The sequence below is a fragment of the Lemur catta genome, chromosome 8, assembly GCF_020740605.2.
Source record: "Lemur catta isolate mLemCat1 chromosome 8, mLemCat1.pri, whole genome shotgun sequence".
In the NCBI taxonomy this organism is placed as follows: domain Eukaryota; kingdom Metazoa; phylum Chordata; class Mammalia; order Primates; family Lemuridae; genus Lemur; species Lemur catta.
The window spans coordinates 48,755,279-48,781,469 of record NC_059135.1 but is presented as its reverse complement, the minus strand read 5'-3'; the positions used below and the strand labels follow the sequence as shown (position 1 = coordinate 48,781,469).

General features: G+C 42.0%; 1 protein-coding gene across 1 annotated transcript in view; it reads right to left on the bottom strand.

Annotated features, from left to right (window-relative positions):
* The window catches only part of TTN (titin), a 269,437-nt gene that overhangs the window by 32,446 nt on the left and 210,800 nt on the right, over positions 1-26,191 (bottom strand). The window contains exons 260-276 of the mRNA XM_045559324.1: positions 25,884-26,183; positions 25,488-25,790; positions 24,909-25,208; positions 23,823-24,110; positions 23,167-23,463; positions 22,776-23,078; positions 22,375-22,680; positions 21,236-21,523; positions 20,850-21,140; positions 20,471-20,758; positions 19,717-20,304; positions 19,525-19,629; positions 18,903-19,100; positions 18,515-18,811; positions 17,836-18,423; positions 17,443-17,745; positions 225-17,330 (exon numbers count right to left, since the gene is read on the bottom strand). Of these exons, the coding sequence (XP_045415280.1) occupies positions 225-17,330; positions 17,443-17,745; positions 17,836-18,423; positions 18,515-18,811; positions 18,903-19,100; positions 19,525-19,629; positions 19,717-20,304; positions 20,471-20,758; positions 20,850-21,140; positions 21,236-21,523; positions 22,375-22,680; positions 22,776-23,078; positions 23,167-23,463; positions 23,823-24,110; positions 24,909-25,208; positions 25,488-25,790; positions 25,884-26,183 (22,149 nt within the window). The remainder of the gene's footprint in view (positions 1-224; positions 17,331-17,442; positions 17,746-17,835; positions 18,424-18,514; positions 18,812-18,902; positions 19,101-19,524; positions 19,630-19,716; positions 20,305-20,470; positions 20,759-20,849; positions 21,141-21,235; positions 21,524-22,374; positions 22,681-22,775; positions 23,079-23,166; positions 23,464-23,822; positions 24,111-24,908; positions 25,209-25,487; positions 25,791-25,883; positions 26,184-26,191) is intronic.

The following is a 26,191-nucleotide window of genomic DNA, read 5'->3' as shown; positions in this document are numbered from 1 at the left end:
TGAATTCAACATATATTATCCAATTCTAGCTATTTAAATTTCTATTTTGTTAAATCAATGAAAAACTTTCTCTCCGTTAAAGATTTCATTTTGTGCTATAGTATAAACAGTTTGGGGTGTGAACCAACAGCATTTAAGATTAAATAATGACTAATTAGAATAATTTACACTTTCTAGCAAAATTCACCATGGCTATGTGGAATTACCTTGTTCTTAAAACATACCTGTTATTTTCACTCCTTCCTTCATTTCAGCTGGTGCACCAACACCAAACTCATTTTCTCCAGAAACTCTGAAGTAGTAAATAGCCCCTTCTTGTAAGTTGGTAACTTTGTAGGAGAGACGGTTGCAGTTGTTGGTCACGGAGACCCATGCTTTCTTGCTGGCCTCACGTTTTTCTATGTGGTAATTTTTCACGGGTGCTCCACCATCATTTTCAGGAACATCCCAGGACAATACTGCAGAGTCTTTGGTTACATCGTGTACAGTAATATTGGCTGGAGGACCTGGGGAATCTAAAACTTTGACAACTAAAGTCAGTGTAGCAGCACTCAAAACATTTTGGATTGTTAATGTGTATTTTCCAGAATCATTTCTGTTGGCATTTTCAATAGTAAGTGATGTACGAGAGTCTGTGGAATCAACGTAAGCTCTAGTGCGGAGATCAGTGTCTGGCTTGCTCCATGAGACACTGGGTACTGGTCTTCCTCGGAAAGGCACAGTCATGGTAAATGAGGAGCCAGCCTTGACAATCAAGGTCTTCTTCATTTCACTGTCAAGATCAAATATAGGTTCTTCTTCTCTTTCCTTTGCTATCTGAAGGTCGGAGTTTTCGCTGGGATCACTAGCACCGACCTTATTGACAGATCTTACTCTGAAAACATATTCAGCTCCTGTTGTTAGTCCACTTATTGTATATTCTGTGCCTCTTAAGCTCTGAATGGCAGTTTTCCAGTCAGTTTCATCAGATGTTTTGTATTCTACAGTGTATCCAGTTATTGGGGCCCCGCCATCAAACAAAGGCTTAACCCAGCTAATAGTAATAGATGTCTTGCTGGAGTCCACAATTTTGGGTTTGGATGGAGGAGATGGTAAGAACACAGGATCTTCTGCCCGAATTAAGGGAGAGGGTTCACTTGGAAGACTCAGGCCAGCAGCATTTTCTGCATAAACCCGATACTCATATTCACATCCTTCCCTAAGTCCTGTTGATTTCACTCTCAGATCATAAACCGGTTTTTTGTTTACACGCACCCATAGTACGCTGTTTTTCTCTCGCCTTTCAATTATATATCCAGAGATTTCACTGCCTCCATCACTCTCAGGTCTTGCCCAGCATAGTGTCATGGACTCTTTGGTCACAGATGTAATTTCCAAAGATGTGGGTGGACTTGGAACTGTAAATGGATCTAGTGCCTTTACAGCCACACTCTCTAGGGACTCACCAACACCATATTTATTAACACCAGTTACTCTAAATATATATTCATTGCCTTTGAGTAACTTGGTTACTTTACAGAATGTCGTCCGCAACTCTGCTTCACATATTGTCCATGCAAGGCGGCTTGTTTCACGTTTTTCTACGATGTAATAGTCGATATCTGCACCACCATCTTCTTGGGGACGTCCCCAGGAAAGAGAGCATTTCTCAGAAGTGAGGCCACTTATTTCAAGTGGTCCTGCTGGTGGGCCAGGCTTATCAAGTACCTTGCAATTAACTGCCACAGATCGAGTTCCTGCAACATTCTTCAGTGTTAGGGTATACTGCCCAGTGTCTCGTCTTACACAGTCTTTAACTGTTAAGGAAGTATTAGAGTCTGTTGAGACTATTTCTGTTCTGGCTCTTTCTTCAATTTCTACACCATCCTTGGCCCAGGAAATTACAGGCAGGGGTCGCCCTGCAATGTCTGCATTTATCTTAAGGATTTCTCCAGCTTTGACAACAACAACATCTCGGAACTTGACATCCATCATAATTCTTGGAGCCTCAACATCGTCTTTGACTGTGATAGGTCCAGTGGATTCAGATGGTTCACTAACTGAGTCAGCGGCATTCCTTGCAAAAACCCGGAATTCATAACGCTGATCTTCAGTAAGTTCAGTTACTTCAAAGTATGTTTCTTGGATGTTGGTATAATTGCACTTCAGCCACCGTCCATCTGGTAGTTCTCTACGTTCAACAATGTATCCTGTGATCTTAGCTCCACCATCATAACGTGGTTTAGACCATTTAAGGGACACTGATTTTCTTGTGATATTTGTGACTTCAGGTTGTCCGGGAGGGTCACAAGGATCTCTTGCAGGGACTGGTTCACAAGACTTACTGCATTTACCAATTCCAGCAATATTCTCAGCATATACACGATACTCATACATCAGTCCTTCATCAAGGCCGGAGACTTTCATTTGAGTATCGGCAATGGGGATTTTATTTGCTTTCGACCAAAGAATGCTGCTTCTTTCTTTATACTCAAGGTGATAGCCAATTACTGGACTTCCTCCATCATTAACTGGCACTTGCCAGCTTACGATCATGGTAGATTTTGTGGCATGCACAACTTTAGGAGTACCAGGAGGACCTGGGGGACTGAAAGGATACTCCGCAACAACAGCTGAAGATTCACTGTAGGCACTCTTTCCATAGCGGTTTTCTGCACAAACACGGAACTGATACTCGCTTCCTGTTATCAGACGAACTATTTTAATGGATGTTCTTGCAACTGCTTGGGAAACTACATGCCAAGTTGTAGAAGTGGTTTCTCTCTTTTCAACGATGTAATTGCTAATTTGGCAGCCACCATCATATTCTGGAGGATTCCAAGAAATGGTTACATTGTCACAACTAACCTCATCAATACGTATGGGACCTGGAGGTCCTGGTCTGTCAAGGACAATTATGGTAATAGGAACTGTTATGGATCCAGCACTGTTTGAAACACATAATTCATAAGTTCCAACATCTTCCCTTGAAGCTTCCTTAATAGATAGTGATGTTACAGTCTTTGAAGAAGAAACATTGACTCTAGTTGTCTCTTTAAGAGCCTGACCATCTTTTTTCCAGCTCACAGTAGCTTGAGGTCTTCCTTTGAATGGTACATCAATTTTAAGTTGGTCTCTAGCCTTTACATTGAAAGTATGGAAAGGAAGCTCAACTGAAGGCTTTATTTCAATATCCCTTGCAATTACTGGCACTCCAAGTTGTCTTGGATCACTTCTTCCTTTTTCATTAACTGCAGCTACCCTGAAGACATACTCTTCTCCTGCAGTTAGGCCAGATATAGTTGCTTCTAAAGTCTTAACTTGTGTGCAAGTGCTCCATTTTTCACTCCCTTTCGTCTGCATTTCAACTACATAACCAGTAATTTTGCTGCCACCATCACTTTCTGGTTTCTCCCACTTAATTGTAGCTGTATTACGAGTCACATCAACAAGAGTTACTCTTCCAGGTGGGAGGGGTGGTTCAGACACTTTAACAGGTTCAGTCGTTTCAGCTGGCAAACCAATCCCATATTCATTGCAAGCCAAGACTCGGAAGTAGTAAGAACATCCTTCTTGTAGATTTTCAATTTTGAAAATATTTTTTGTGCAATTGTTTGTAACAGTAGCATAGGCTTTTCTTGTAGTTTCTCGTTTTTCAACAATGTAGTTTGTAATCTTAGCTCCGCCATCAATAAGTGGTGGTTCCCAGGACAGTATCACTGAGTCTTTCTTCACTTCTTTTACAGTCAAATTCACAGGAGCACTTGGTGAGTCAAGAACTCTGACATTAACAAAAGCTGTTTTGGAGCCACTGTTATTTTCTAATGTCAGATTATACCGACCACTGTCAAATCTGGTAACATTATCAATCACCAACATTGTAAATGAGCTGGTCACTTCAATCTGGGCCCTCTCAGTGAGAATGCCATCTGCCTTTTCCCATTTAACTTCAGGTTCTGGTCGACCTTTGATAGTGACAAATAAGCGTAAAGTAGCACTTGCACGCAGAACAACCACCTTTCTAAGATCAGCATCAAGTTCTATTTCGGGTGGCTCTGCCCTCTCCTGAGCAAGAACCGAACCAGGTATAGTTGCAGGTTCACCCACACCTTCAGAATTGATAGCACAAATACGGAAGTTATATTCAGTATTTTCTTTAAGCTTGGTCACTGTGAACTGCTTTCCTTGTAATCCTGTTGGTGGAGTGCAAGTTGTCCATTCATCAGCAGAGGCTTCTTTGACCTCAACAATGTAGCCTTTAACAGGTGCACCACCATCATAAATTGGCTTACTCCATGCCAGGGATACAGAAGATCTGGAAGTGTCTGTCACTTTTGGATTGCTTGGTGGACCTGGTGGATACAAGGCATCACATGCACGGTAGAATACAGACGGCTCACTAGGTTCGCCCACACCAGCCGCATTTTCAGCAGCTACTTTGAATTCATAGGAGTGGCCTTCGGTAAGGCCAGTTACCCTGAACCGGAGATCTGTCAGTGTTTTCTTGTTGCACTTGGTCCATCTAATGCCTTCCTTATCTCGTTTTTCAAGAATGTAACCCTCAATTTCAGCTCCTCCATCATCTACTGGGCGAGCCCATGTTACTACCATAGAATCTTTGGTGATTGCAGAGACTTCAGGTGTTGAAGGAGGGCCTGGTGGTTTATAAGGATTACAGGCTATTATAGGCTCAGATTCCAGTGGCTCCCCAATTCCATATTTATTCACAGCCATGACACGGAAAATGTACTCATTACCAGGAAGAAGTTTAGTTACTTTGTGGTTAAGGGCCTGTACCTCACTTGAAACCTGGGTCCAGGAGAGTCGGCTTGTCTCTCTCTTTTCAATGATGTAATGTGAAATACTGGCGCCACCGTCTTGCAAAGGTGGGTTCCATGCCAGGTAACATTTTTCTTCAGTAACCCCAGTCACTTTCAGTGGCCCTTCAGGAGGCCCCGGCCTGTCGAGGACCTTTACAGTGATTGGTATAGACTTTGTACCACCAACATTGCTGAGTTTCAGAATATATTGTCCTCCATCAGTCCGTATACAGTCTTTGACAACAAGAGTTGTTTTCTGAAGAGTAGATTTAATTTCCATTCTAGCAGCTGTCTCTTCAAGCTCTTTTCCATCTTTTGACCAAACAATATCAGGTATAGGTTTGCCACGGATATCAGCTTCAAGAACAAAAGTCTCTCCTGCATGAACGACGATGACATCTTTATATTTTGGATCCAGAGAGGCATTTGGTGCATCAATTTCATCTCTTGCAGTAATGGCGCCACTACTTTCAGATGGTTCACTGAAGTTGCCAGCTGCATTTCTTGCAATTATTCTAAATTCATATCTTTGGTCTTCTACAAGCCCACTCACTGTAAATTCAGTTTCTAACACATTGGTAAAGCTGGCTTTCATCCAACGGCCGTCAGGTAGATCTTTCTTTTCTACAATATAACCTGTTATTTTGCTACCACCGTCATAGGCAGGCTTCTTCCATTTCAGTGTGACATTGTTTCTTGTAATAACAATGGCTTCAGGGCGACCAGGTGGGTCACATGGGTCACGAGCAACAAAGCATTCCGAGACTTTGCTGGGCTTGCCAATGCCAACAACATTTTCAGCAGAAACTTTGAACTCATACTCAAGGCCTTCATCAAGCCCAGTTGTTTTGAATTTGGTATCTTGAATGGGAGTCTTATTTACCTTGACCCATAAAATGCTGTTCTTTTCTTTCTGTTCAAGGTGGTAACCAATAATTTTGCTGCCCCCATCATTAACTGGCTCATGCCATTGCACAAGCATTTGATCTTTTGAGATCGATGTCACAAAAGGAGTTCCAGGTGGCCCAGGTTCTTTAAATGGATATTGTACAACAACTGGTTTAGAATCCAGGGAGGTACTTTTTCCATACCTGTTTTCAGCAAAAATCCTAAACTGGTACTCAGTGCCTGTTTTCAGTTTGGTTACTTTAATTGTTGTTCTTGCAACTGTTGCTGATACCATATGCCAGGTGGTGCTGGTTGTATCTCGCTTCTCTACAATGTAGTTGCTTATTTGGCAGCCACCAGTATAAGCTGGAGGTTCCCAAGATATGACCACAAAGTCTGCACTAACTTCATCAAACCGAACTGGTCCAACTGGAGGTCCAGGCTTTTCTAAAACGATAATGCTGAGATTTTCTGTGGCTGTGCCTGCACTGTTTGTTGCTGTTATGGTGTATTTCCCAAAGTCATCTTTGTTAGATTCCTTAATGTGCAAAATAGTTGAAGTAGCTGTTTCCTCCACATTTGCTCTTGTTGTCTGTTTAAGAGGCTCGCCATCTTTGACCCAATCAATTTTAGGTCTTGGTCGGCCTATCACTGGAATTTCGATTTTAAGATCTTCTCCAGCTTGGACACTATATGTGTTAAATGGTAACTTTAAACTAGGCCGTATAGTTAAGTCCTTGGCTATGACAGGAACACCAAGCACTCTTGGATCACTTTTTCCTTTCTCGTTGTAAGCCTTGACACGAAACTGATATTCTTGTCCAGAACTCAAACTGGTGATAACTGCATTGCACACTTTGGACTCAGCCACGGTACTCCATTTTTCAGTTCCTTTGGGCTGCATTTCAACAACATACCCCAGAACTCTGCTACCACCATCGTGTTCAGGTTTCTCCCACATAAGTGATGCACTGGTCTGGGACACATCAGTGAGTGTAACTTTTCCTGGTGGTGAAGGAGGTTCAGCAGCTTTCACAGCATCAACAGTTTCCACCGGAACACCAACTCCAAATTCATTTTCAGCCATTACTCTAAAGTAATAAATGGCTCCTTCTGTAAGATTCTCCACTTTAAAACTTGTTTTGCCACACTTACTACTTACATTAGCATATGCTTTTCGGGTTGACTCACGTTTGTCAATAACATAGTTCTTGACTTTTGCGCCACCATCAATGATGGGTGGTTCCCATACCAGAAGGACAGAATCTTTTCTCACTTCTTTGACTGTCAAATTCTGTGGTGGTCCTGGGGTGTCAAGAACTTTCACAGTTACAAAAGCAGATTTAGATCCGCTGCTGTTTTCCAACTTGAGAATGTATTTTCCAGCATCGTTTCTGTCACAGTTGTCTATTGATAGTTGGGTATTGTTTACTCCCTTTTCAATTTGGACCTTATCTGTGAATTCACCTTCCTCTCGAGACCAAGTGATCTCAGGTGTTGGACGACCTTTGAATGGAATATGAATTCTGGCAGATCCACCAGCTCTTACAACTATTCCTTTCCTTAACTCAGAGTCAAGGTCAAGTTCAGGAGCTTCAAGTTTATCTTCTGGTTTCACAGTACCAGGAACTGATGCAGCCTCACCTAAACCAACTTTGTTGAGAGCAGAGACTCGTATTTTATACTCTTGGTGTTCAATGAGTTTTGAAATTTCAAATCGAGTAACTCTCAGGCCGGTCTGTGGAGTAACTATCTGCCATTCTTCTTCATCTGCTTTACAGATTTCTACTACATATCCCAGGATCTCACTGCCACCATCATAGATGGGTTTACCCCAGGCAAGTGTGATGGAATTTTTAGTGGTGTCTGCAATGTGCACATTGGTGGGTGGGCCAGGTTTGAACACAGGATCACAAGCCTTGTAATAAACTGTAGCTGGACTTGGTTCTCCAACTCCAGCAGCATTTTCTGCAGAGACTCTGAATTCATACTCATGATCTTCTGTTAATCCCGTTACTCTTAAACGCAAATCTGTAATGCGGCGTTTATTACATTTTACCCATCGAATGCCACTTCTGTCTCTTTTCTCTACAATGTAACCAATAATCTCACTTCCACCATCACTATCTGGACGGTTCCAGCAAACTGTCATGGAGTCTTTGGCAATGTTTGTGACTTCCAAGTTTTTCGGTGGTCCAGGAAGCACAAATGGATTTTTCATTAGGACTGGTGCAGATTCCAAAGGCTCTCCAACACCATATTTGTTGACAGCCATTATACGGAAAATGTATTCATTCCCTTCTAGGAGTTTGGTAACTTTCAGAGAATTGGTCACAACTTCTGAAGCAACAACAGTCCAGGCAAGTCTACTGGTTTCTCGCTTTTCAACAACATAGTGAGAAATGTCACTGCCGCCATCTTGAAGTGGTGGGGACCATGCTAAATTACATTTTTCAGAAGTGACTCCAGTAACCTGGACTGGCCCTTCTGGAGGTCCTGGTCTATCTAGTACTTTTACATTTACTGGGAATGACTTAGAGCCTGCAACATTGGAAGCTCTTAAAATATACTGTCCACCATCAATTCTAATAGCATCCTTTATAATAAGTAAAGCCTTGAAATCTGTGTTCTTTATTTCACATCTAGCAGATTCTTCAATTTCCTTTTCTCCTCTTAACCACTCAATGGTAGGTAGGGGCTTCCCATGGACATCAGCCTCAAGCCTGAATGTTTCTCCAGCATTTACCACAATGGTGTCCCTGTATTTTGGATCCATTGAAATTCTTGGGAGTTCGACCTCATCCTTGGCAGTTATTGGTCCAGTACTGTCAGAGGGTTTACTTATCGTACCAGCTGCATTCTTTGCAATGACTCTGAATTCGTATCTTTGATCTTCAGTAAGACCTGACACAGTAAATTGAGTTTCAATGACATTTGTGAAGCTAGCTTTCATCCAACGACCATCAGGCAAATCACGTTTCTCCACAATGTAGCCCGTAATCACACTTCCACCATCATATACAGGTTTGGTCCACTGTAAAGTGATTTCATTTCTTTTAACCATTATTGCTTCTGGGGTTCCTGGTGGGTCACAGGGATCTCTGGCTACATAGCATTCAGAATTCTTGCTTACTTTGCCTATGCCAACAATATTTTCAGCACAAACTCTGAATTCATATTCAATGCCTTCTTCGAGATTCTGTGCTTTAAACTGGGTGTCATGAATAATAGTTTTGTTGACTTTTGTCCACAAAATACTATTTCTTTCCTTTTTCTCAAGGTGGTAACCTATGACTGGGCTTCCACCATTATTGATTGGTTCATGCCACTGTATAACCATGGAGTCTTTGGAAATGGCTGTGGCAAATGGTGTGCCTGGAGGGCCTGGTTCTTTGTAGGGATATTGAGCTACAATTGGATCAGAATCCAGGGCAAAGCTTTGTCCATATCTGTTTTCAGCAAATATTCTGAATTGGTATTCTGTACCAGTTTTCAGTTTGCTCACTTTGAGTGTAGTTCTAGCAACAGTAGCAGAAACAACATCCCATACAGTGGTGGTTGTATCTCTTTTCTGAACAATGTAGTTGGTGATTTGGCAGCCTCCTGTATATAATGGAGGGTTCCAAGATATTGTAATACTTTCAGCACTGACTTCATCAAATTTAACAGGGCCTTTTGGAGGATCAGGTTTATCTAGAGTTATAATTTCAATGGATGCTGCTTTCTGACCAACAACATTGGCAACTGTGATTCCATATTGTCCACCATCATCCTTGTGAGTTTCTTTGATACTGAGTATGGTGAGGTCAAGTGAATCAGTAACATTGACTCTTGTGGTCTGCTTCAGTGGAACACCATCTTTAGTCCAGGTAATGGTTGGCTTAGGACGTCCAGAAATTGGCACTTCTATTTTCAAATCTTGGCCAACCTGTACGCTGTAACTGTTGAATGCAGGTCTTACATCTGGCTCGATGACCAGATCTTTGGCAACTATTGGAACTGCAAGGGATCTAGGGTCACTTCTCCCCTTTTCATTTACAGCAACAACTCTAAAAAGATATTCTTCTCCCTGAGTTAGGTTGGTAATTACAGCATCGAGAGACTTTACTCGAGCACATTCCGACCACTTCTCACTGTGTTTAGCTTGCATTTCCACAATATACTGGATGATTTTACTACCACCATCATGTTCAGGCTTTGTCCAACTCAGAGAGACACTGTTTCTGGTGACATCATCCACAGTTATTTTTCCTGGAGGTTGTGGGACTTCTGCAACCTTAATTGGATCAGTAGTGTGAGCAGGAAGGCCGATACCATACTCGTTCTCAGCTGTGACTCTAAAGTAGTAACTGCAACCTTCTTGGAGTTGCTCAATTTTCCAAGAGTTCTTATGGCAATTAGTTACGACAGCAGCATATGATTTTCTTGTGGCTTCACGTTTCTCAACAATGTAATTTTTGATTTTGGACCCCCCATCCAACAAAGGAGGTTCCCACGTAATTGATACTGAGTCTTTGGTGATTTCTGTGACTTTTAGGTTAACAGGTGGACTTGGTGTGTCCAGGACTCTCACAGTAACAAAGGCAGACTTTGTTCCACTGCTGTTTTCTAATGTGAGAGTATATTTTCCACTGTCATATCGGTTGACATTGTCAAGAACGAGAGAGGTGAAACTGCTAGTGACATCGATTATAGCTGCATCTCGTATTTCACCGTCTGCCTTCCCCCATTTAACTTCTGGTGTAGGACGACCCTTTATAGGAACAAATAACCTCAAGGAGCCACCTGCCCTTATATTTATAATTTTCCTTAGTTCTAGGTCAAGATCAATGTCGGGTGCTTCCAATTTTTCCTCAACTATAATAGGTCCAGGGACATCAGCATGTTCTCCAACTCCAGCTTTATTGATAGCACAGATACGGAAGTTGTATTCATGCTTTTCCAGCAGCTTCTCTACTTCTATATTTGTTTTGTTGATTCCAGTTGGTGGAGTGCACATTGTCCACTCACCAACACTCACATCACATTTTTCAACAATGTATCCTTGGATTTCACAGCCACCATCATATATTGGTTTGCTCCAAGAAAGGAAAACGGAAGACCTGGTAACATCTATGACTTTGGGGTTGTTTGGAGGTCCTGGTTTATAAATAGGATCACAAGCCTTTTGGTAAATCGAAGGAAGGCTTGGTTCACTAAGTCCAGCAGCATTCTCAGCTGAGACTCTGAACTCATAATCGTGATTTTCTATGAGTCCAGTTACTCTCAAGCGCAACTCCCCAATCAGACGCTTGTGGCATCTTGTCCATCTAATGCCCTCTTTATCTCGTTTTTCAAGAACATATCCAAGAATTTCACTGCCACCATCAAATGCTGGCCTTTCCCATACAACAATCATTGAGTCCTTGGTCACTGTTGTGACTTCTGGAGCTTTTGGTGCATCTGGCACTACAAATGGATTCTTGGCGATTACTGGCTCAGATTCAAGTGGTTCACCAACACCATATTTGTTTACAGCCATTATACGGAAAACATATTCATTGCCTTCAAGAAGCTTAGTAACTTTGCAGCTGAGAGTTTGCACATTGGCATCAACCACAGTCCAAACTAAGCGGCTGGTTTCTCTCCTTTCCACGATATAATTTATGATATCACTCCCACCATCCTGAAGTGGGGGTTTCCAAGCAAGTGTGCATTTTTCTGCTGTAACTCCTGAGATAGCAACAGGCCCTTCAGGTGGTCCTGGTCTATCAAGAACTTTGACATTCACAGTAACTGATCTCTCTCCTGCAACATTTTTGGCCTTCAGTATGTAATTTCCACTGTCGACACGAACTGCATCCTTTACACTGAGACTGGTGGCAAAGTCAGTGCTCTTTATTTCTAATCGAGCTGTGTTTGAAAGCTCCTGATCACCTTTTATCCACTCAACGGTTGGTATTGGTTTGCCATAAATATCTGCATCAACCTTGAATGACTCACCAGCATGCACCACAATTGTGTCTTTGAATTTTGGGTCCATACTTATCCGTGGTGGCTCTACCTCATCTCTTGCTGTTATTGCTCCTGTGCTTTCTGAAGGCTCACTAAACACTCCTGCAGCGTTTCGAGCTATCACCCGGAACTCATATCTGTGATCTTCAACTAGGCCAGTTACTTCAAACTGAGTGTCAATGATATTTGTAAAACTGGCTTTCATCCAGCGGCCGTCGGGTAATTCTTTCTTCTCAACGACATAGCCAGTGATCTTGCTTCCACCATCATAGGCGGGTTTCTTCCATTGAAGAGTCACAGAATTCCTTGTGACAATGATTGCCTCTGGCCGTCCTGGTGGATCACAGGGGTCACGAGCTACGTAGCACTCTGATACTTTACTTGGCTTGCCAATGCCCACGATGTTCTCTGCAGAGACTCTAAATTCATACTCAATGCCTTCGTCGAGGCCAGTTGTCTTAAACTTGGTTTGAGGAATAGGTGTTTTATTCAACTTAACCCAGAGGATGCTATTTCTTTCCTTGCGTTCTAGATGATAGCCAATGACTCTGCTTCCTCCATCACTGACTGGTTCATTCCATTGTACTTCCATGCTGTCCTTGGAGGAAGCAGTGACAATAGGAGTGCCAGGAGGACCAGGAACTTTGAATGGATACTGGGCCACAATAGGCTCTGAATTGAGGTAGGTACTCTTTCCATATCGGTTTTCAGCTGCAATTCTAAACTGATATTCACATCCAGTCTTTAATCTGCAAGCCTTTATTGTTGTCCTTGCAACCGTAGCTGACACAATGTGCCAGGTGGTTGTGGAAGTTTCCCTTTTCTCAACAATGTAATTATTGATAGAACTTCCACCATCATACTTAGGTGGGCCCCAGGAAAGAGTAATACTATCAGCAGTTACTTCATCCATTTTAACTGGTCCGGTTGGAGGCCCTGGTTTGTCAAGAACAATAACATTAAGGGTTTCAGTAGCTTCTCCAGCTGAGTTAGTCAGTTTAACTACATAATGGCCAACATCTTCTCGGCAAGCTTCTTTTATTGTCAGTAGTGAATTATTTTCTGTGCTCTCTGCATTGACTCTAGTTGTCTGCTTCAGTGGCACATCATCTTTATGCCAGGTTACAGCTGGTGTAGGGCGTCCAATGAATGGAACATCAACTTTCAGGTCTTCTCCTGCCAGGACAGTGAAAGTATTGAACAGGAGTTTGAAGGCTGGTGGAATGACAAGATCTTTGGCAATCACTGGCACACTCAGTTGCCTAGGATCACTTATGCCTTTTTCATTCTGAGCCGAAACACGGAAAGAGTATTCTTCTCCCTGAATTAACCCAGTGATAGTGGCTTCAGTAACCTTGACTGTGGCACAGGTGGCCCATTTATCACTGCCTTTGCTCTGCATCTCCACAATGTAGCCTAGAATTCGGCTGCCTCCGTCATGCTCTGGTTTCTCCCATGAGAGTGACACGCTATTTCTAGTGACATCCACCAAAGTTATTTTTCCTGGAGGAAGAGGTCGTTCTGATGCTTTCACAGATTCTGCAGTTTCAGCGGGCAGCCCGATGCCATATTCATTTTCAGCAAGAACCCTGAAATAGTAGCTACAGCCTTCTTGAAGCTGGTCTACCTTCCAGGAAGTCTTGTGGCAGTTTGTTGCAACAGTTGAATATGCTTTTCTTGTTGATTCCCGCTTTTCAACAATATAGTTCTTTATTTTTGAACCTCCATCCAGGAGAGGAGGCTCCCATGTCAGGGTGACAGATGTCTTAGTGACCTCCTTTACCTTCAGATCCTGTGGAGGGCCTGGGGTATCCAGTACTCTAACATTGACAAATGCAGACTTGCTGCCTGAGCTGTTTTCTACAGTTAGTATGTATTTGCCACTGTCGAATCTGTTTACATTTCCAACAATAAGCAGGGTATAAGAGCTCGTGGATTCAATGCTAGCTTTATCTAAAGATTCTCCATGTTCCCGGGTCCACTTCACCTCAGGTGCAGGCCTGCCTTTGATTGGAACAAAAAGTCTCAGTGTGCAACAGGCTCTTATAGTAACAACTTTGCGCAGATCAGCATCCAGTTCGATCTCTGGAGGCAGCATTCTTTCTTCAGCCTTTGGAGTTCCAGGAACAAGGGCAGGTTCCCCAAGTCCTTCAGAATTCATGGCATAGATGCGGATTTTATATTCCTGATTCTCTGTGAGGTTGGTGATGGTATAAGAAGTTGCCTTGAGCCCAGCTGGTGGAGTGACCACCTGCCACTCATCTTCCTCTGGTAGGGCAATCTCAACCATATATCCAGTGATTTCTGAGCCACCATCATAGATAGGTTTATTCCAAGCAATTGAAATGGATGATCTGCTTGTATCTAGAACGCGTGGGTTACCTGGTGGGCCAGGCTTAAATACAGCGTCACAAGCCTTATAGAATGGACTGGTAGCACTCGGTGCACTAATGCCAGCAGCGTTTTCAGCCATAATCCTGAACTCATATTCATGTCCTTCTGTCAGTCCAGACACTTTATATCTTAAGTCAGTAAGAGTTTTTTTGTTGCATTTCACCCAGCGTTGCCCAGCTTTATCACGCCGTTCCACAATATAATTGATGATTTCACTTCCTCCATCAGAGTCAGGATGTCCCCAGCAGACAACCATCGAATCTTTAGTAATAGCTGTGACTTCAGGATTTTTGGGTGGATCAGGGGGTCCATAAGGATTCACTGCAAGCACGGGCTCTGATTCTAGTGGCTCTCCAACTCCATATTTATTTACAGCCATGACACGGAAGATGTATTCATTGCCTTTCAAAAGTTTAGTGACCTTTAGTTTTGTTACTTGGACTTCTGAGGCCACATTTGTCCATGCCAATCTGCTGGTTTCACGTTTCTGTACTATGTAATGATCAATTTTGGCACCTCCGTCATCTAGTGGAGGCAACCATGACAACACACACTTTTCTGCTGTGACTTCAGATACAGCTAAAGGTCCTTCAGGTGGGCCTGGTCTATCAAGGACTTTGACATTGAAAATGTGTTTAGCAAAGCCTCCAGGATTAGTAGCTGTAAGTATATAGGCACCACTATCCCTTCTTGATGAATCCTTGTTTATCAGATGAGTAGAGAAATCTGCAATTTTTATTTCTAATTTTGCTGTGCCTTCCAGCTCCTTTCCATCTTTGGTCCATTCCATCGTTGGGGGTGGACGACCTGAAACGTCAGCTTCCAGCTTGAATGCTTCACCTGCTTTTAATATAACCGTGTCCTTAAATTTAACATCCACCATTATCCTTGGTGCTTCAACGTCATCCCTGCACGTGATAGCATCAGATGGCTCCGATGGTGGACTAAGGGCACCAGCAGCATTTTTGGCAATCACACGGAATTCATACGCAGCATCTTCTGTTAGACCACTGACTGTAAATTCATTCTCCAAAATGTTGCTGAAGTTGGCCTTCAGCCACCGGCCATTAGGAAGATCTCTCTTTTCAACTATGTAACTAGTAATTTTAAAGCCTCCAGTATATTCAGGCTTGGCCCATTTAAGTGTCACTGTGTGTCTAGTAATATTTAGAGGTATTGGTTTCCCAGGTGGGTCAATGGGATCCAAAGCTAACATAGGCTCAGACGGCTTGCTTGGCTTGCTTTTGCCTGCCATGTTTTCTGCAATCACTCGGAATTCATAAGCAATACCATCTGTAAGTCCAGTTGATTTGAAAATGTTGCCTGGTACTAATGCTTTGCTCACAGTCTGCCATAGGATACCATTTCGTTCTTTTCTTTCAACGTGGTATCCTAAAATGGGGCTTCCCCCATCAGTAAGTGGCTCATGCCAGCTAATTGTCATTGAATCCTTGGTAACTGCAGTTACCTGGGGGGTACCAGGAGGCCCAGGAACCTTAAATGGATAGTTGGCAACTACAGACGCTGATGTGATGCCTGGTCCAACTCCATATCTATTTTGAGCTTTTACACGGAATTGATACTCTACGCCGGTCGTAAGGCGGGTGGCTTTATAGGTAGTGCGTATAACAGTGGTTGCTAACTCGGCCCAGGTAGTGCTATCAGTCTGCCTCATTTCCACTATGTAGTTGCTTATTGGTACACCTCCGTCGTTCTCAGGGGGGTCCCAAGAAAAGGTTACAAAATCAGATGAAACTTCATCAAATCTGATCGGTCCAGTAGGCGGCCCTGGGATATCATGAACTTGAATGGTGATGACATCACCAACCTCTCCTACAATGTTCCTTGCTGTTAACGGATAGGGCCCGCTGTCACTTCTGACACACTCATTGATATTTAAGATGGTTGAAGTTGCTGTATTTTCAAAATTAACTCTCTGTGTCTGTTTAAGAATTTGGTCTCCTTTCTTCCATGTCACTGTGGGCCTTGGTCGACCAAGCACTGGAATTTCCACTTTGATGTTGTCCCCAGCTCTGGCAATGACCAATTTCTGATAGATGCCACGAAGATCCAACTCTGGAAGCATTGTCTGCTCCTTGACGATGACAGGTCTGCTTTCTCTAGGGGCACTTCTCCCTGCACTGTTCACTGCCATCACTTGGAAGGTATATTCCTCCCCTTCGGTTAGATTCCTCACAACACATTCTAACCCTTTCACGGTTGTGATGTGGGTCCACTGGTCAGAGCCTTTTCTCTGGGCTTCGATCACATAGCCAGTGATCTTGCTGCCACCGTCGTGTTTGGGTTTAGGCCACGCCAGGCTGACGGTGCTCTTAGTTATGTCCATGATGTTAAGGCTGTCTGGTGGTGATGGTGCTTCAGAGGCTCTTATGGGTTCTGTAGTTTCTGCTGGCTCACCAATTCCGTATTCATTCTCTGCCATCACTCTGAAGAAGTATTCACATCCTTCAGACAAGCCAGTAACTTTATATGTACATTTATGGCACTTAGTGGTGGCTGTGGAATAAGATTTCCGTGTTGCTTCACGTTTCTCTACAATATAGTTTGTTATACGTGAGCCTCCATCTATCAGAGGGAGGTCCCAGTGCAGGGTGACACTGTCCTTTGTGATGTCTGTAGGCCTCAGGTTGAGGACAGGGCCTGGTGTATCCAAGACTCTGACATTAACAAAGCCACTTTTCTTCCCAGCAGGGTTTTCAATAGTCATTACAAATTTACCAGTGTCATATCTGTTACATTCTGGGATAATCAGGAGAGTAAATGAGTCTGTATTTTCAATGTTGGCTCGGTTTTTCAGGTTGATGTCATCTTTGGTCCACGTCACTTCAGGAGCAGGACGACCTTTAATTGGCACAAATATTCTAATACTGAGTCCTGCTCTAACAACAAGTGTTCTTCGAAGCTCAGCATCTAGTTCAAAATCAGGAGCTATCTCCCGTTCCACAATTTCAACATCTGGAATCACTGCTGGCTCCCCAACACCTGCATCGTTGACGGCACTGATTCTAAAGTTGTATTTTTCTTTAGTCTGAAGATCAGGGACAACAAACTCAGTGATTCTAAGAGCAGTTCCTATTGTATCTTTTATCCAGGCCTCCTCTCCTACTTTTTGATGCTCTACGATGTAGCCTGTGATTTCAAGTCCACCATCATAATGAGGCTTGCTCCATGCTAAAGAAGCAGATTTCTTGGTGGTATCAGTAACACGTGCATTTGCAGGTGGTCCTGGAGGATCTGAAAAAGAAACAAAGACACAAAAGTGTATATTAAGAGTTTGACTTTTGGATAGTTTATGTAAAATGTTGGCACTCCTGAATGAGCAGTGTTGAAAAGGATAAATACTAACATGCTGCATCTTTCATTAGAACAGAATTTGAAGCATCACTGGGTGGACCAATTCCTGCTTTGTTTTCTGCACTGACACGGAATTCATAGGTGCTTCCTTCTTGCAGTCCCGTTACTTTGCATCTGAGATCAGACACGGGCGTCTTTGTTGCCCTCACCCATCGCAAGCTTTTCTTTTCTCTCCTTTCTACGTGATATCCTGTGATTTCACTGCCACCGTCATCCACTGGCCTCTTCCAACTGACAGTGGCAGTGTTCTTAGTGACATTCGATACCTCTGGTTTTTCAGGAGGGCCAGGGGGACCTGAAAAAGAAGCAAATTTATTAGAAATCCATGAGTTCCTAAATCTGCTGTAAATGTTTCCATATCAATTCCCTCACATGCTCTACGTACCAAATCTGTCTACCATTTTGACAGGTTCAGACTGTACAGGTTCTCCTTTGCCATAGTGGTTTACAGCTGAGACACGGAAGATGTACTCATTTCCTTGGATAAGTTTGGTTGCCACATGCCTGCAAGACTGGATATCTTCAGAAACTACTGTCCATAAAAGTCGGCTGGTTTCTCTCTTTTCAAGAACATAGGACTTAATTGGCGAGCCGCCATCTTCCAAGGGAGGTGTCCATGTAAGTGTTGCTTTTTCAGCAGAAACATTACTGATTTCAATAGGACCTGGAGGACCAGGTACATCAAGGACTGTTACCTTCACATGTTCCTCCTTTGTGCCAAAAGCATTGGTAGCAGTGATGGTGTATTCACCAGCATCTTTTCTTGTGGCATACTTGATAGCAAGCATGGAAGACGTTGGTGTCGAAGTTATCTGAGTGATATCTGATAGTCTAACATCTTTTCCTGCCTTGGACCAACTTGACTTTGGAAGGGGTTTGCCAAGAATGCTAATGGCAGTCAAAACAATGGTATCCCCTGCTTTCACTGTTAGCCCATCTTTTATTGTAGGATCAAGGACAATGGTTGGTGCCTCTGCAAAGGGAAAAAAAAAGTCATGTAAGTCAGAAAATTAAGGAGGTTTAATTTGCTATTTTTTTTAACAAAGTGAATAAAATGGACCTACCATATTCATCCTTGCAAATAACGGTTCCTGTACTTTCTGATGGAGCACTGATAGCACCTGCTGTATTCTTTGCTCTAACTCTGAATTCATATTTTCCACCCTCAACAAGGTCAGTTACAGTAAAGGCACAGTCTGGGACATTCACGTGGTTGGCTTTCGTCCAAGACTTAGAAGGGAGATCCCGCTTCTCCACTATATATCCAGTTAGCTTATGACCACCGTCATATTTGGGTTCAGTCCAAATGAGAGTCACTGAATTCCTTGTTACATTAATAACCTCAGGTTTTCCAGGAGGATCTAAAACATAAAAACAAAAGCAGTCAAACAAATACCAATGTTTTCTTCATGCAGAAAATGCACCTGGGTTTTTCTTCATACAATGACTTACCAATTGGATCGAGTGCCACAACTGGCTCTGATGGCAGGCTTGGCTTGCCCACACCTGCTAAATTGATTGCCATAACTCGGAATTCATACTCAAGACCTTCCGTTAGTCCTGTCACTTTAAAGTCTTTCATCCTTATAGGAGTCTTGTTAGCTCTCTTCCACAAAAGGCTGTTTCTTTCCTTGAACTCAATATGATACCCTGCAAAAGACCCAGGAATGTGTCAATTCATGTAGAAAGTATAAATGTAGCCTGATTTTACAATATAAATATTTTTGCCCAAATTATTTATATTTGGATATATTGAACAGATAACCTTATTGCTAGTATCCACATATTTATTACCCAGGAATAGTGCCAATTTTTTTCCTCTTGGAATGCGTATAGTTATTGTCCCTTCTGTTGAACAATTTTAACTTACAGAAATAGATGTTATCACTAAGAAAGATTTTCTTTATTAACTATTACATTAGGAGGTTTTCAATGAAATTAAACACTAGCTGTATGAACTGGAAGAAAAATGCAGACAGTGCAATTAATAGGGAGCACACATTCAATTGTTTTCAAAGAAATATTTGGAAGGAACTTTGATGTAAAAGCTGTAGGATAAGAGCAAACTAAATACCTGTAATTGGAGAGCCACCAGTTTTCTTGGGATCAGTCCAAGTTAGAGATACGGAGTCGTGTCTGACATCCACAATCTTGGGAGGTGGGGGAGCATCGGGCACATCTAGGAAAAAGTAGATAATGCAAGATTTATAAGGAGCCTCCCCCAAACCATGTTTTGCTTTATGTTTTCTGACCTTGAGACACTTACCAAATGGATGTTTAGCAACAATTGGCTCTGATTTCAGGCCTTCTCCTACACCATATTTATTTTCAGCACTGACCCTGAAGGTATATTCCATGCCCTCATGGAGTCTGGTTACTCTAAAGGTGGTTTTCTGGACAGCTGAGGCACATGTCACCCACTTGTTGTTCACAGAATCTCTCTTCTCCAGGATATAGTTGGTGATCTCAGAACCTCCGTCATCCTTTGGAGGACCCCACTTTAAGGTCATGGCTTCTGCTGTGACTTCATCAAATTTGATTGGCCCAGTGGGGATGCCAGGCTTGCCAACAACTTTTATGGAGATAGTTCCTTCCTTGGTGCCAGCAACATTCTTAAGTGTGATAGTGTATTTTCCAGCATCTGATTTTTGGCAATCATATACAATAAGAGTTGTGTTAACTGCAGATGACTCCACACTGACTCTTGTGTCAGTTGGTAGAGGATCTTCTCCTTTCTTCCAGGATACTGATGGAGCAGGCTTGCCTTTTATGGGGATCTTAAGACGGAAGTTGCTGTTTTCTTTAGCCAAGTAGCACAAATCGGGTAGATCCTTTAAGTCGAGATCAGGAGCCACTGTAAAACAGCAGAGATAAATTGTTATTATTTTTAAGGGCAGGCAATTAACTTTTTCGGATAGTTATAGTTTTTAAGGGACTTTAAATAAGTCAGTGAGTGGGGCCCAAGAGCATACTTTTGATGACAATAAAAGGAAAACGAAGGTGTATAGGTAGAGGCTTACCAACATCATCCTTGGCCACAACAGTGATTTCGCTGGGGGTTCCTTCTCCATTGTCATTCTCAGCACTCACTCTGAAGGTATATTCCTTTCCTTCATTCAGATCTTTTGTGGAGTACTGTAGGCTTGGGGATTTCATAACTCGTTGCCACTTATTGTCTTCAGTCAGGAAATCGACTACATATCCAGTAATTCGACTTCCACCATCACTGCGAGGCTTTTTCCAGCCAATCTTACAAGATGACTTAGTTACAGATAGTGCTTTCAGGTCCACAACTGGTCCAGGGGTTTCTGAAGCAAAGGAGATATGATAAGTCGAAGCCCCAGAAAACCAAAGCAGGACATTCATTCAAAATGATGGAGTGGTAGCTCATTTGCTCACCAGAAGCTTTGACAGCATCACGTGTTTCACCGGGATCACCAATGCCATACTCGTTTTCAGCAAAGACCCTGAAGAAGTAGGATTTTCCCTCCTCCAAGTTAGATACTCTGAAGCTTGTTTTTGAGCACTCAGTTGTCACTGTAGACCAGGACTTCCTCTCTGCATCACGTTTTTCTACCACATAGTTTATAATGGGGCTTCCACCATCAATAATGGGAGGCTCCCAGGTGACATAAGCAGAGTCTTTGGACACTTCCTTAACAGTCACATTGATGGGTGGTCCAGGAGTATCTGGATAAAGAGTGGATAAGTAAGAAATGAACATGTAAAAAATACATAAACTATATTTTTAAACATATGTGATTCTTCTTTTCAAATAGACTTACCAAGCACTTTCACTACGATGGTGTATTCCTTTTTACCACAGCTGTTCTCCAGGGTCAAGATATATTTCCCTGCATCATATTTATTCACATTTTCACAACGCAAGAAAGTGTCAAAGTCAGTTGACTTTATGTCCAGTCCAATCCTTTCTCTTAGATTGACATTTGGCTTAGACCACGTGATCTTTGGAGGTGGACGTCCTTTTACTGGTACATACAATCTCATAGTAACTCCAGCACGTAATATGAGTGTTTTCCTTAGATCTGCATCAAGTTCTCCCTCAGGTGGAACTGTTTAATTTTGGGGTGAAGGAAGTAAAAGTAATAAAAATTTAATGGTCAAATGTATTTCCAAGGGCTGGCCTTATCACTCCTAAAATACATTTTTTTCTAGAACTTATTTCTTTTCTTTAAAACATTCTTAATCCCCAAAACCAATACTCTGTACAAATTTTTGATCTTTCCATTTTCCAATATGCTTTGGGCTTAAACAAGTTCTCCCTGAAGGATGTGTACCCCATCCTTTCATGAATCTGACATACTCTCACACTCTATGTATATTCAAAGAAAGTAGATGATTGGTCTTGGTTCTCTCCATTCTCATATTTTTTTCTTTTCTATATTCAGCAAAAGTACTCTGCCATATACTCTGGCTGTCTTATGATTTCATGGTCAGAAGAAAAGTACATAGAGGATGACATATAATACCAAGTATTTCAAATAAAGGGGAAAATTGTTATGGAGAATAAGTGAATAGAAGAAATAGGGAGGAGGGACATTAAGGTGGAGAGCACACCAATCACATACTATGGAGAGGGTGGACTGGAAGAGAAAATGAAAACCGTAAGAATGATAAATATCTCACTATTCAATTGAAAAGACCTACTATTCTCTAAATAAAATTCCTACATTCCACTCTCATATTGTATGAAAAGGTTTTCAAACCCACAAAGCACCTTACATTCCATGTACCCCATTCTGCAACACCATGAAGTACCAACCCAGCTCTCCTACAACATACTCCTGGAGTTATCAACTCTAAACCTTGTAAATAAATAAATCTACATCAGGGAGTTCTTATTCTTCCTCTTAGACTATGATTGCTAAGAAAAGCCTTACATATTTCTCCTGGTAATACTTACTTAAGATGTCCTTGGGGTAGTGTTTATCTGGCACATCGCTGGGGTCACTGTATCCAATCTTATTAACAGCGTACACACGGAATTGATACTGTGTGTCTTCCATCAGGCCAGTGACCTCAAAGCGGGTTTTCTGTAGCTTCTCTGGTACATTGCACCGCACCCAGTGATCAGAGTCAGCTCGTTTTACTTCAACGAGGTAACCAATGATAGGGCTACCGCCGTCATAGGCTGGCTTGCCCCAAGATAGACTCACAGAACTACGGGTTGTATCATATACTTTAGGGAAAGCCGGTGGGCCAGGAGGATCTGAGAATAAATAATAATAGAGTATTTTTATTAAAACCTGGTTGTTTAATAACTGATTATAACCCAGGGTATGGAACTCTTTCATGAGCACTTACACTGAGGGTCCCGAGCATAAGCCGCTTTGGATGCATCACTGGGTTTGCCTGGTCCAGCTTTATTTATAGCTGTAACTCGGAACTCATATTCGGTACCTTCTTGGAGACCTGTTGCTTTTATCGTTCTTTCTATAACAGGCTTTCTGTTGACCTTAGTCCAGTTAACTGCCTGGGTTTCACGCTTTTCAAGCAAATAGCCAGTGATGGGCGAGCCACCATCATCTGCTGGTGGTTTCCAGCTGACTGTCATGTGATCTTTGGTTATGTTGCTGATAACAGGAGGATCACAGCGTCCAGGTGGGTCTGCAGAGATGGAATGAAAAGTTAATTTCCCAAACTGAAAGGTAACATTTAAAAAGTAAAAGGAAAAACCACAGGAAAGTATTCCTACCGTATGGGTTTTTAGCAATTGCTGGTTCAGTGAAGATTGGATCGCCCACTCCGTATTTATTTTCAGCACAAACACGGAACTGATACTCATGGCCCTCAATAAGTTTCTCCACGCTGCAGCTGGTGATGGGCACAGTGGCAGAAACTTGAGCCCAGTTGGGCCTGCTTGTTTCACGTTTGTCAATAATATAGTTGGTGATTTCTGAGCCTCCATCTTCAAGAGGAGGTTCCCAAGAAAGCATTGCACGATCTGAATACATTTTGTTGATTTTAATAGATGCTGGAGGACCTGGTTTATCTGAAAGAATAAGGAAGAAAAGTGAAGTCTTTCACTAAACTATGTGAACTGGGTAGTAAGTACAGAGTGGGGGTCTGGACACCTGGGTTGCAATCTTTATATAGTCAATTTCTTCTATGACCTTGGAAGTTACTTAATTTTTTAGAATCTTAGTTTCTTCATATGTAAAATTAGCTAACTGAATATGTGATCTCTAATGCTCTTTTCAGCTCTAAAACAATGTTCTGTGGTCAGAATAATTCTGTGCTTAGGAAATATATTTTAGGATATGTATCTTTTCTCACATATTACTTTGTAAATCCTATATATATCCCATTAACCAAAGTAAAATATGTATTCTAAGTAAATGCTATAGTTACCTAAAACTTTAAGCTTAATGGTGGCTGATTTGGAACCGCTTGAATTTTCAGCAGTAATGGTATAGTCTCCTGAGTCCTTTCGGTTCACACAGAATAGCTCCACGGTGCACAGGTTCCTCTGCATGGCCATCTTTATGCCTTCTGCTGGTTTTAACAGTGTGCCATCTTTCTTCCAAGAAATTGTTGGCATTGGTTTACCAAAAACAGTAGCATCCAAGCAAACATTAGTTCCAGCTTTCACGGTAAGCAATGATTTCATAGCCACACTCAGCTCTATCCTGGGAGGAACTGGAAAGAAATAAGATGAAAGGATTTAATATTTGCAAAGCTATATTACATAATCCTTATGTAAAAAATGTGTATACTGTTTCTTTCAAGAATGGGATTTTTATTTTATTAAAAAAATCTTTAATAAATAATAATTGTGTATATTTATGGGGCACAAAACAAATGTGTTGTTTTGATATATGTATACATTGTGGAATGATTAAATCAAGTGATATCCATCACTCCATCTAGTCATCACTTTTTTTTTGTGGTGGGAACATTTAAAATCTACTTGTTTAGCAATTTTGAAATATACAGTGCATTGTTATTAACTATGGTCACCATGCTGTGCACTAGACCACTAAAACCTATTCCTCCTGGGTAACTGAAACTTTGTACCCTTGGACCAACACCTCCCTTTTCCTCAACTCCCCCTGCCCACCCCTGGCCTCTGATAACCACCAAGTGGTACATTTAGTATAAAAGAAATACAACTTTAATGTAGAAAATTGATAATGCCAAAAGTATGAAGAAAAAGGTAAAGATCACCCATAATTTCAATAATTTTGGTGCATTTCTTTGTTGTCTTTTTGTTACATGTACTGTTGAAATTACACAGTCTTCACAGTTTTCCAGCCTGCTTTTTAGTTTAGTGTGTTCTTAAGATTCTCTATAATCATAATTTTTGGTGTCTGTATACAGCGTATCTATCATTTTATTTTTCCTTTTTTCCACAGGCGTAGATTTAGTTTTTTATTAGGAGAAATGAACATCATGAATGCTATACATCATTGCCTATTACACTCAACAGAATCTTACCATTTTCCGCGAGGATAGTCACTGGATCGGAAGGTTCAGAAGGCTGGCTGATGTTGACTGCGGTCCTGGCAATTGCTCTAAATTGATACTGAGCATTCTCTTCTAAGCCAGTAGCTGTATACTCTTCCTGGGGAATCTGGTGAGGGCTAGTATTGCAGCGTACCCACTTATCACCAGGAAGTTTGCAAGCTTCCACGAAATAGCCAATGATTTTACTGCCTCCATCATGCTTTGGACGAGCCCAGATGAGGGATGCAGTATTCTTGGTGACATCAATGACTTCAGGTTTTCCAGGAGGATCTAAAACCAAAAGAGGTATTCTCAGCATTTATCTTACTAGCAGAAGCAATCATCACCCGTATTGCTAAGTAAAAAGCTCAACAGAATGACAATCATCCGATTTTAATAATCATCCAACCAGTATGCACTTTTGAGTCTTTGCTATGTAATTTCAAGAGAATTATATGAAGTACATTTTCTTAGTAAGACATAGAACATATTCCTTTCTAGAAGTAGTAATCCCTCAGCTACAGCAATATTTAAATGTGCCTCCATAGTACCAAAAAGAAAAATACTTACCAACTGGCATTCTTGCCGTGACATATTCCGTGGGTTTACTGGGTGGGCTGGATCCAGCTTTGTTTAGGGCGTAGATTCTGAATGAATACTCAAGACCTTCTACGAGGCCAGCACAAGGATATTCAGTTGACCGGACAAGAGTTTCATTAGCTTTCACCCAGAGCAAACTGTTTCTTTCCTTGCGTTCAATCAGGTAACCAGTGATGGGGCTGCCTCCATCACTGTCTGGTCTGTCCCATGCGACAAAAATGCAGTCTTTGTTGACTTTGGTGACTCGTGCATTCTTTGGTTCACTAGGAACGCCTGGAGATGACGACAAGGGAAATGTCAGTTTCTACATATTAAGTAACAGACTGGAAAGAGAACATCATTTTTTTTCTCCCTAAAAAAACATACCAAATGGGAACTTAGCAAGCATCTTTGGAGACACGAGGGGTTCTGAAATGCCAAATCGATTTTCAGCACGGACCCGGAACACGTATTCCTGGCCTGGGATCAGTTTTCCAATCCTGCAGGAAGTTTTTGTGACTGAAGCTAGAGCCGTGACCCAATCACCACGGCTTACATCACACTTCTCCACGATGTAATTGGTGATGTTACTGCCTCCATCCTCCAGAGGGATGTGCCAGGACAGGGAGCAGGCATCCGCGTCTATATCAGAAATGTCGAACGGAGGCTGAGGGGGCCCAGGAGCATCTGTGTGA